The following is a 12,448-nucleotide window of genomic DNA, read 5'->3' as shown; positions in this document are numbered from 1 at the left end:
GGTGAGAAGACCTTCCGGCATCGACTCGACGGCCGCGAGGAAAGTTTCCATCGATCGACTCAAACTGGCAGTCGTGAGCACTCTTTGCCGTGCTCCCGTACAACGACTTCAGGCACCACGAAACCTCCTCGGCAACCTCCCCACCGACGCCTGCCACGCCCGGTGACCGTCATCTTGCCTGGCCTCACCATGTCGCAGAATGACTTTTGTTTTTATTTCTTTTTCCTTCATCGCTTTCACCGACTTCGGATCCAGGAGGGGAGCCCTGTTGCGTCACACGCGTGTATGATTTTGAAGTGCGCTGTTCAACACTTTCATGTCTTTCAATTCCTTGGTCTCCTTGATGTGCGTATCACCCTGACGCATAGCACACGCTTGCAAATTGTATAAAAGGAGCTGTCGCGGGACAGAGAGATGGGGCGAACCACGGGGCAGAATCATCTCGGACTCACGCCCGGCCTTACGCCCGGCCTTACGCCGGGCGTCGGACGGACATCGCGGCTCGACTTGCTCGACTCCACGCCACGATCAAGCGCTGCGCGTCACCTGCCTGGGAGATCTGACAACGAACCTACTTACAAATAAAGAGAACCATCAAACTCTTTAAACACACAAGGAATTTGTTTCTGATAGAACACGCTGCACTAGTATCATCATCAAAAAATTGCTAAGTGGCACTATGCAGTTCCATTTGGGCTACTGTTGAAAGAGTTCAAAGAGTTAATGGCTTGGGGGAAGAAGCTGTTTACTGTCTCCTGGATTTGGTGGAGTGGAGAAATTTACATTCCACTCCGAATTGACAACTGTTGCTTTCTGACTTGTAAGGTGTTACAAAACTGAGGCATCACATTATCTTTCATCATGTTGATGATTCTCATAGCCACAGTCTTTTCTGGATGAAACTGTTCAATAAAAGCCTGCACATCATTCCACTTAGCCAACATTGCCTTGATGCTCTCACAACTGTTTGTTTATTCATGATTTTCAAAAAAGTACAACTTTTACTGAGAAACCAGCTCTGATTCTACATTCTCTCAACCTTTTAAAAAAACAATGCTAGAAAACACACACATCACACACACTTAGTGCATTGCTATTCAACTACATAATTTTTGAAAAGCGATACCGGCCGAAGAGCCCGACAATTGCTTGTGCAGTATAATGACCTAACACAAGTGAACACTTTCATTGGTTTTGACTTTTATGATGAAATTAGTCTCTATTTAGAATGCAGAGTGCCAACCTGACACATATGCAAGTGAAAACATGAAGATTCAGCCTTTTGTTTAGCTGTGAGGATCATATCAACTTTAGATTGCCTCAAACGCATTTTCAGAGCAAGTGAAACACGTATTCTGAACTAAATGATTTTTTTCATTGGTTTTATGTTCTATGATGAAATTAGTGTCTATTTAGGCTGTGGAGTGCCAACCTGACACATATGTAACAGAGTTATGCACTAAGATTATTAAATTATGACGGAAGTCACGCAACGGCGCGCATTATGGCACAAAGTCCCGCCCATAGTAGTCAAAACTTCTTGGACGAGACTTACAGGTTTTTAGTATTATGATGAAAATTAGTCTCTATTTAGAATCCAGAGTGCAAACCTGACACCTATACAAGTGAAAACATGAATATTCAGCCTTTTGTTTAGCTGGGAGGATCATATCAACTTTTTATTGCCTCAAACACATTTTCAGAGTAAGTGAAACACACCCAGTCAGCAAAATTGATCTGGCCCAGGTCTGGCCCACACACGGCTGCGCACCCGGCCCGGATACGTCAATGAATGAGGTCCAGAAGTGTCCCGGATCCGGCAATCGCAATGTGGGCCGCATCCGGCCCGTATCTGGCCCGCATTGAATAACCAGATCCGGCCCGACTCCGGCCCGAGCCAGAACAGGCTCCTGATGTCAGCCTTAATTCAACCTTAATTGAACCATTTCTTTCATGAGCCATATTTCACCCTTATTTAAAAAAAGGCAAAAACAATTCCTCTAAAAATATTTTATTGTCATAATTTGTGAACCTCAAACATAACTGCACATATACTGGAGAACTGCACTTTTCTTTATTCAACAGTGAACACAAGAGTTCAAACCGGAATGCATGTTATTCTTGATCTGCAAATTTCTATCCGTCATATTGTTGTACTCTCTCCATGCTCTCTGTACACCATCCAAAGCCAGATGTAGCGATATTTTGATTGTGATGATCAATTTCCTGGTTTCATGCTCGGCAGTTAGGTCTCACAGCGACTGTAAGAATTGTGAGAAAACACAGATGTACAGTGTGTTAGGAAAACAAACATTTAAACAGCTTCTTCCCCCAAGCCATTAACTCTTTGAACGCTTTCAACAGTAGCCAAAATGGAACTGTATAGTGCCACTTAGCAGTTTTTTTTGACGACGATACTAGTGCAGCGTGTTCTACCTGAAACAAATTCCTTGTGTGTTCTACATACTTGGCAATAAAGATGATTCTGATTCTGATGACATTACCCTTTTTACTTCCTTTCCTTTCTTCTTACTTTGATAACGTTGCTGCTGTGAAATGTAAATACAGTAAAGTCTCGTTATATCGATATCGGATATATCGATAGTCCCGGTTATATCGATACTATTTCTATGCGCCCGTGGAGAAAATTAGATGCAAACAGGGTCGGATATATCGATAGTCCCGGTTATATCGACATTTTTCGGACTCCCTTGAATATCGATATAACGAGACTTTACTGTATATCTATTGCGAGATGAATAAAGGTCCATCCAAGCCAAAGAATGATCAGTAAAAATAACCCTTGAAACTTCTTAATCTGGGAGTGACTCTGTGAGGTGCAATATTTGCCACCAAAAACCAATGGTGAATAATTTAGAATTAAATAGTTTATTCTGAATTTGAATTACATAACTTAAAGTTCAGTGACTCAGATATAGGATGGATCTGTATATTATGATCTTAATTAATTGAATCTGTGAATCTGAACTATACAATTTGAATGTGAAAAGGCCAGTTTTGAAAATGTATTTGATCCTAACTGATAATTAAATTCAGTTTAATACATATTGATTTATATAGCGCTTTAACAACAACTGAAGCTGTAACAAAGCGCTCAGGAGGGAAACGGGCAGGACAGTGGTCATTCAGGGCCAAGTTTGCACAATTCTAAGAATGAAGACTGATTTGTATCAGCTTACCTCAACATATGTACATAGAGGTTTTGCGGTGATGCCCCAACTTGTTGATTATTCCGTCAGTTACGCTGAAACTGACCATCCGACAAACACCCGCGCTGAGGGACGCATAAAGATCAGGCATGTCAATTCAATTCAAGATGATGTTAAAATAAAAGTTAGTTTCAACGTCAGATTTTTTTTCAAATTCAGGTTACAATTTTCACAATTGTTTCATGGTCAAATAAGTATCTAGTTCGTATCGCTGCAAGGTGAATCCAAATGAATTTCATTGTATTTCAGTTCAGTTATTTTTCCTGAAATCCGCGGCAGTTTCAAGCTCAACACACCAGTGACGTGATTGAGTTGTTTACTTTCAAAATTTGCACGCTTCAGTCTCGATTAAATACGTACAGCAAGTGAAAATGTTCGCAATATATAAAAATATTTCCCTTACCATAAAGAGTCATATCACCCCATTTTGTGCTAATGTTATTCATCATTAGGGCTTGTGAAAATTCAGTCTTAACTCTAGACAGAAATGTCTTCGTATTATACACGTTGCCTTAAAGGGCAACCGACGTCACTTTTTTGTTTTTTAACTGATATCAGAAAAACGTTTTATAGCATCTAAAATAGCCAAAACACGCAGTATGATATTTTTATTCAAATGCAAAACACCAATAAAAATGACGTAAAGTGTCCAAAATCTGCAAAAAATTGAGCTGCTAATTGGGCATTTTCAGAAAGTTCCGCCCCCAGTTCGTGACGTCACGCCAAGACGTCTTGCATTGCTGGAGAATCCAAACAATGGCTTCAGATTCGGAGAATATGCTTTCTTGTTACACATCCAGTTATGAATATGATTGAAATAGTTCTGAATCTGAAAGCATACATGTTTGCAATCGATTAAAGAAGTCCTTCCGTGTCATTTTGAGCTCCTGTGAGGAATGAATCACAGACTGATAAATTCCTTCCATAGATCTTGGACTCCCTCTTCTGGCGGCTTTTGGGTGCAACACAAGGTTTTCAAACAAAACAGTACAGCAAAATACGTACTTTTTTTATTCAAATGGAATGCGAACAAACAAAGTAATATAAACAAACAACATTGCAAATTAAACACAACAAAAGTAAAAAAAAACACTAGTTTTGAATAGCTCGTGGAGCTTCTAGAAGTAAATCAGAGGTGTGTCTCAACAAATCTTTCTGCATTCTTAACATTTTGTAAACAGATGGCAACATACATTAGGTGACATAATCGTGTAAGAGGCAGTACCTGATCGCACAGGAGATAAGAGTTCCTGACGGTTAATCATACAAAAAGAAAAAAGAGGAGAGAAGAAAAAAATAGAAGAGAGAGAGAGAGAGCGGGGGGGACACCAGATGATTCGGCAAGCACATAATCCTATGCCATATTTCATCAACAAATCATGTGTTTTGATAGCGTTTGGGTCGGCAGATGGTTAACTAATAAATTAATAATAAAATATTTATCGTTGGTCTTGTTGTAATATCCAAACAGCATGTCTTTGCAATGAAATATGAACGGAGAAGTGATTTTACATTGAACATATTTGACAAAGTGTTTCCAGAAGCGAGTAGTTTCGGGACAAGCCCAGAAGAGGTGAGTTGCAGTTTCAGGCTCAGCTTCACAAAATGTACAAGATATATCCTGTAAGGGCCGTATCTTATGTTTAACAGGATAGAAACGTGCAAAAGTTTGTAGGTTATTTCTCTTTGTTTGTTTGTGATAAAATTTATATGGGAGGGTCCACACTTTTTCCCATGGGACATTTTGGGACATACGTTCGCCAGTGATGAACAATGTAGGGAACCGTCACTGATAGTGTTTATGCACATTAGTAAACATATTACGTTATTTCATGTTTAGATTAGTAAACATATGTTTTTTCATGTTTAGCTTAGTATACATTATGATTAGTGCACGTTTAATTTCAGTCTAATTTAGTTAAATAAAATTATCAGTCTTATTAGTTCAATAGTAGTTGCAAAGAAGCAACAGCTCCAACGACAATCTAAGACCCTCCCAACACTGAGTTGTTCGTAACCGATTGGACGGGAAGATCGACTTGTCCGCAACTGATTGGACAACAGATCGCCACTGTGTATGTTTAAAAACTTGTCAGAGCGGGAGCTCGTTCTCTTTGTTCTTTATCTTTGTCCGTGTGCTCATGTCTTCGTCCCACTGAGACGAGAAGTGCTTTTTCTGTCTCATTAGAATAAAGTAGTTTTTTGTTCACCATCTATCGTCGTTGCTGATATTTTTATCAAGTGAACTTCTGACAATACCGAACCAGGAAAGACGAACAAGAATTTAAACCGAACATTAATTGGTGCCAAGAAACCCGTGCCAGTCAACCAGCCTTAGCGTGAGGACTACCACCTGGGCGACCCAGTCAGGGCGAGACGGGTAGCAAAAAGTCCGCACGAGAGACGGGAAGAATCACTCCTTTCCGGTGGCGGTGGGGCTCCTAACGTTCTGGCTGAAGGACAACACGGCAGTATTCAAAAGTTCACTAAGTAAGTACCGCGCTAGCTAGCAGCCATTATTTGAATGTATTGTGAGACTACTCCTGGCCAGAGGCAGTCTTTTCCACTTGACTCACGTACGAACCGGTGTAAAGCGATTTTCGTTAGGCAAGGTGGCCAAGTGAGAATACGTATACCGGCGGAGAAGTGCATATTAATGTGCACGGGACATCTTTTAATTGTTTTTATTGAATAAATGTGTCCGGTTTGGGTTCCACACGCCGAATTATGATTCGGAAGTTTTCCAGCGAAAAAAAATATTGATCACAAGGTGGTGATAGAAGCTGGGATTCAGTCTGTGTGGTGGATCGCTTTTATTCTGAAAAGCGGAAGTATAAAGGGCAGCTGCTACAGCACGGAGTCAAAAGGAAAGAAAAAAGATCAAAAATACATTCTTAAATTGGTTTGTTTTATGCTAGTATAGTGGCACAGAGAAGGTTCTTTGTCTCGGAGAGAAAAAAAGGGTGGGGGCGAAGTCATTTGAGCCGTTGGTGTGTGTGTGTGTGCGTGTGTGCGTAAGAGCATTCCTTGTGTGTGTGCGTGAACGCGCATCCTGGCTGAGGATTGGCGCGAATCACGCCCTTTGTACTTGGGTTTGAATCAACATCGCGAGGTGTGCTTTTTTTTCTGGTGTTAGTTGAAGAAGGAATTTGTTGTTGCAATAGTGAAAATGGGTGCTATTTTTTCTAAAAAGACCCCAATTCATAGGGACGTAGAGTTTATGTCCAAAAAGTTTCCAGGAAGCAAACTTTATTGCTCGAAGTGGATGGAACGGTGAATATTCTGGTGCAAATTCAGCCATTGGACGAGATTATGTTTCAGTTGAAGATGCCTCTGCGGTTGGCAGATCTCTCCAAAAGATCCGTGATGAGAGTTTAGCTTGTGATAGATGACTTATACAAGCGCGAATCAGAGAGCATGAATTGGAAGTGAAACAAATTAAAAAAGATGGCAGATCGGATGCAGTCATTGATCCAAACTGCAGAACGCCCCCATAGGAGAGGGGCTGTCCCTAGGCGAAGGCCTCAGACCCCCCCCCCCCTCCTACTTCTACTGTTCAACCCCTGTGGGGCGGGTGGCCCTCCCCCCCCCCTGTGATGACGCGAAATGTCTGTTGTATCCGCTTGAAGAATTGAATGAAATTAAAATGAATAATGAAAGTGATTGTGAAGCTTTTCCACTTGTTCAATTGGCTAATTCTTCAAGCATACAGGACTAAACCATCGTGGTGTGACAGTGATTTCGCTGAAGCATGCAAAGGATTAGGTGATTTTTGTTGAGAATGTGGAAAGTTGGACTGAGAATTTTGAGGAATTGTGTGCTTCTTATCAGTTGAATGGACAAGAAACGCTGAAGGTTCTCAGGAGATGCTTGGGACATCATTGGAATCGGGTGAAAAGGTGTTATTCTGGGAAAACATCGACGGGAACAAAAATGACGTATGAGGAGGTGACAACCCAACGAAGATTGGTTTCTGAGAACGTCCGGAGATTATGGAAAAAATCCACCGGAGTAGGAAATTCAACATAAAAAAAAAATAAAAAAAAGAGAAAGAAAAAAAAATGGGATACAAGTAAAATAAACTGAAAGGACGCTTTCAGTGTGTTTTTCTGACACCCCAACTGTATTATTTTCTGACATGGTGAGGATTCCATATATGTTGAGCAATTCAAGCAGATTGGAAAAGAATGAAAAAGCTATGTCTTCAAAGATGGCCGCTGAAGAAGTACCTCCTGCCTTAGAAGGACAAAGGAGCTCATGTTCTTAAAATTGCCATTACTGAGACAGAGAATTAACCGATGCAATAGGCGGGCCGAGCTGTGGAATGGGGAATTTGAGCTTGGGAGTCAGAGGTCAAGGGGGTGGGGAGGATCTTCGTGCGGGGTCCACTCCACCACTTCCTCGAGAAGGCTGCCCTCTCTTGTTCCCCCACATTCACTCTCCCCCCCCCCCTTACTGCTTTATGTAGACCAGATGTGGGTCAGGATGAGAATAGATTGGAACACACGTCCCCTACTGGGGACACTCAGTCATTACACCAAATTTTTTCTCACAAGAAATGTCTTCATGTATTGCTGACCTTAAAAAATTCGGTGACTTCTCAAATTCTATTATACATTGACGACATCTTAATTGCTTCACCGACTGAAGATGAGAACAAGACTGTGTCAATAGCTTTGTTCCAATATTTAGCGAATACAGGTAACAAAGCTTTTTTGGATAAATTACAGTTTTCCAAAAAGAAGTTGGACTTCTAAAGAAAAAAGATGATGACATTTCTACAACCTGATTTGGATGACATACCTTTATCTGGCAGCATCCACACTGAAAGTATTGCTGATGGTTCATTACCAAAAACGTATTCAAACAAACAACAGAAATTGTTGCATTGACTGAAGCGTAAATAGATAGAAGGAAAGATTATTGAACATACAGATTTAGTGAGAGGCTTATTGAAAGCTATCCTCCTTCCAAAAAGTGTAGCTGAATGCAAATGTGCAGCGCACACCAGAGCTAAAGACAGAATTAGCTCAGGTAACGCCAGAGCAGATGCAGTCGCCAAGAACGCTGCTCAAACTACTTTCAATTTGGTCAATCAAGAAATGTGTGAATTAGTGCCTACACGAGTTTTAAAGGACATGCAAGCATTGGCTACAAAATCCGAAAAAGATTTGTGGCTTGCCGATGGTTCTAAGCTCGTTGATGAGTTGTATAAAATAGACAACAAACCATGTTCCCTATGGTGGCTCGATTGAGCCATGGTAGTTCACATATATCAACAGCGGGCATGGTGTTTATAGCAGGGAAAGTATTCCATTTAAGCAGAGGTTTCAACTCGCATGCAAAAAAACTTTTGTCGGAGTTGTTTGATTTGCTGTAAACACAATCCACAAGGTAACATGCGACCAAAAAGAGGAACATTTCCACAAGGGTCACACCCCTTTGAAGTGGTCCACATGGATTTCATTGAACTAAGCACAAGTAATTCTTATAAATACTGTTTGGTGTTAATTGATTCATTCACCAAATGGGTGGAAATTGTGCCTTCAAAGAAATCCGATGCATTATCCGTTGCAAAAGCATTATGCAAACATATTATTCCAGAACATGGCATACCAAGAATAATTTGGAGTGATAATGGACCACATTTTGTTAATGACGTAATCACCAAAATTTCTGAACATTTGGGTATTAAATTCAAGAACCACTGTGCATATCATCCACAGAGTGCAGGATTGGTTGAAAGAACGAATGGCACAATAAAAAATCGACTCAGAAAAACCATGGAGGCAACAGGCAAACCATGGCCTGAATGTCTGTTTTTGGTTAAATTATATATGAGAATAACACCCACTAATAACGGCTTAACACCTTTTGAGATCTTGCATGGCAGACCTTTCAACCTCCCATTATGGGAAGGTGTGCCCTGGCAAGAAAATGAATCAGATCCAGGCGCTTTGTTGGCAAAATGGTTGTGTGAAATGTTTACAACAAAGGAGGTCCAGTCAGCCTGTGTACTGCCGCAGTCTGTCCTGTTGTCTCCACAGGAGCAGAAACTGTTTCGGCCCAGAGACCACGTGCTGATCAAGGCAATTAAGAGGAAGTCCTGGTCGGCACCAAAGTGGGAAGGGCCATTCACCGTGCTGATAACAACGCCAACTGCCATCAAAATCGCCGAGAGATCCACCTGGGTGCATCAAAGCCACTGCAAGATCGCTCACCAACCAGATCCGGAGCAGCTGGAAGAGAGACGGAGCCAAACTACTCAATAGCCATGGGTTTGGTCCACATCATCTTGCTGTATGAATTAGTGGAGGCAATCCAGATGACGCACGTAAAGCCTCCCATTCCATCAGCCTGCCAAACTCCACCATTGCAACCAACGATGGCAGAAAAGTGCCCAAGCTTGACACATCCTTTCCACTCGAAGCTGCAGGAATTGTGTCATTTCCTCTTAGCGTCCTCGTGAACGAAGCACGACAAGAGGGTAGCAATTATCCCCAAGAGTTTTGGTACGCTCGTATCAAGTCAGGGAAGGCTTGGACCACTGGTTGGGATTCCGTTGTGGTCCGTTCTAAGCCTAACACAGAATGGGTTCGAAATAACTGTGCCCAAGAAGCAAAACGAATCGTCGTCAAGATAGCTCGAAGGAACTGGTTAGGAACAGGAACTGGAACTGGTACAATGACTGATATCCAACTTGCTATTATAACTCATGATGTTGCAGGATGCCTGGACTTGAGACTCTGTCCTGATTCTCATGAACATCACACTGGTTTTCCCGTAACTATATGCATCTTGTCATCTTTGACAACACCAGTCGTGACATCGCCGTTCAAAAATAAACCGCACATCAGACTGACAGCCTATGTTGAAATACCTGCCAAAAAAGCCCAAAATTCAGGTGTCATGGACGCATTATATCAACCGTTTGCAGGAGAAAAACATGACTGGAATCCATTGTTATCAAACACGTGGTATCGTTATGCTACACTAATTGCTAAACAAAACAGGAAAAGTAATTGCTTCGTTTGTTCCAAAATGCCACATTCGGTGACGCAACAAAGAGTACATTCAAAGGTATTTGGAGATAAAATGGCTCGAGCTGCGTATATGTTAATATCTTCGCATAAACCTGATCAACATTTTCCAGTTCTTCGCAATGCTTCGAGAGGAGAGATTGTTCCAAGTTTAGATACCATTTTGGAAACTGAAAATCAGGTTATGACCGAGAGCGGATTGCGATTACCAGTATGTGTTGCAATGTACGGTACAGGTCAAAATTTAGGTTTTATAGATGAGAATAGTTGTTTATACGTGCTACCGTTAAACACCAATGTCACCATTTTACCTGTATCTTCACATCTTTGGTGGTTATGTGGTTGGAAAGTATATTCTTTTATTCCTCCGAGAGCCTACGGTATGTGCGCACCTGTTACTGTAACTGACAATACTTTCATCGTTACCAGTCGTACAGCGCACCATTATGTGAAAAGAGTGTCGTTTAAGCCCCATGATTCGATCTGGGGAACTGATGTTCCAGAACAATTCAAACACCGTAGCACGGGAAGTAAGGTAATGTTAGCTCTTTTTCCACAAATTGGAGTGGCTAAAAACATGCTACGAATTGAAACAATTGACTACAGATTTCAAGTGTTTGTAAACGCCAGTTTGGAAGTAGATGAAATGCAAAACACTGAAATTGCAGCAATTAGACAAATGGTGCTGCAAAATAGAATAGTTTTGGACCTTTTGACAGCCCCACAAGGGGGCGTCTGTGCTATGGTGGGTGACACTTGTTGTACGTACATACCCGAAGAAGCGAATTCCATAAACATGACTGATGCTTTGTCTGTTGTCAGGGATCTCAGAGATGCCATGGCCAGAGATCACCGGCCTGATCAACCGTGGATCTTTGACGGGCTCTTTGGGGGCTCTTGGTATCGGACTTTGCTCAGAATGTTTATCCCATTCGCAATTGTGATTGTACTTATTTTCTTAGTCATTGGTTGTATTATTCCATGCTTAAGAACAATGCTAATGAATATGATAACTAATTCTCAGGTGAATTACGCAAAGGTTTTGTATCAACAAATGCGTGAAGGGGACCCAGTGTTGCAGCTAGGGATAGTACACCATGGCCAGAGAGTGGTTGCTCCAAAGAACAAAAGCAAAAAAAGGAAACAGAGAGCCGAGAAGGAGTTTTCCTCATTAAAAACCCTCAAAAATGGAGAGGTTATATATCACAGCAGCAAAATTGTGATCGAGGTTTTTCGCCTTCTCCATGGTTAGTTAAATAATATTAGACGTTGGATAGATGAGATTAGAATGGTTCCCTGTGCAATTAGTATGACGTGCATGCATGAAAACTTTTGGAAATGTATGAACTGATGTTTAAATGTACAACAGGAGGGAATGATAGAGTGTTTATGCACATTAGTAAACCTATTACGTTATTTCATGTTTAGATTAGTAAACATATGTTTTTTCATGTTTAGCTTAGTATACATTATGATTAGTGCACGTTTAATTTCAGTCTAATTTAGTTAAATAAAATTATCAGTCTTATTAGTTCAATAGTCGTTGCAAAGAAGCAACAGCTCCAACGACAATCTAAGACCCTGTCCGGTTAAAACTTCGTTTGTCTTTCCTGGTTCGCGCATTGTCTGGAGTTCACTTGATAAAAATATCAGCAAGTACAATAGATGGTGAACAAAAAACTACTTTATTCTAATGAGACAGAGAAAGCACTTCTCGTCTCGGTGGGACGAAGACATGAGCACAAGAGCACAAAGAACAAAGAGAGAGCTCCCGCTCTGACAAGTTTTTAAACATACAGAGTGGCGATCTGTTGTCCAATCAGTTGCGAACAAGTCGACCTTTCCCGTCCAATCGGTTACGAGCAACTCAGTGTTGGGCGGGTCTCAGATTGAAGTTGGAGCCGCTGCCTTTTCCTTCCACGGCTATTGTACTAATAAGACTGATAGTTTTATTTAACTAAATTAGACTGAAATTAAACGTGCACAATTCATAATATATACTAAGCTAAACATGAAAAAACATATGTTTACTTAATCTAAACATGAAATAACGTAATATGTTTACTAATGTGCATAAACACTCTATCATTCCCTCCTGTTGTACATTTAAACATCAGTTCATACGTTTCCAAAAGATTTCATGCATGCACGTCATACTAATTGCACAGGGAACCATTC

General features: G+C 41.0%; 1 protein-coding gene across 3 annotated transcripts in view; it reads right to left on the bottom strand.

The window, feature by feature from the left end:
* Positions 1-710: 710 nt before the first annotated feature.
* ttc14 (tetratricopeptide repeat domain 14) overlaps positions 711-12,448 on the bottom strand; it is a 54,094-nt gene continuing 42,356 nt past the window's right edge. The window contains exons 13-14 of one of the 3 annotated variants that reach the window (XM_089001186.1): positions 3,201-3,295; positions 711-2,261 (exon numbers count right to left, since the gene is read on the bottom strand). In XM_089001186.1, the coding sequence (XP_088857312.1) occupies positions 3,202-3,295 (94 nt within the window). In that variant the 3' untranslated portion in view covers positions 711-2,261; position 3,201. The remainder of the gene's footprint in view (positions 2,262-3,200; positions 3,296-12,448) is intronic. The other 2 variants (XR_016115584.1, XR_016115585.1) reach the window with 2 other exon arrangements.

Source organism: Hippocampus bargibanti, linkage group LG07, assembly GCF_051943395.1.
Source record: "Hippocampus bargibanti isolate YZ-2025 linkage group LG07, ASM5194339v1, whole genome shotgun sequence".
Classification (NCBI taxonomy): domain Eukaryota; kingdom Metazoa; phylum Chordata; class Actinopteri; order Syngnathiformes; family Syngnathidae; genus Hippocampus; species Hippocampus bargibanti.
This window is presented reverse-complemented; position numbering and strand designations above follow the sequence as displayed.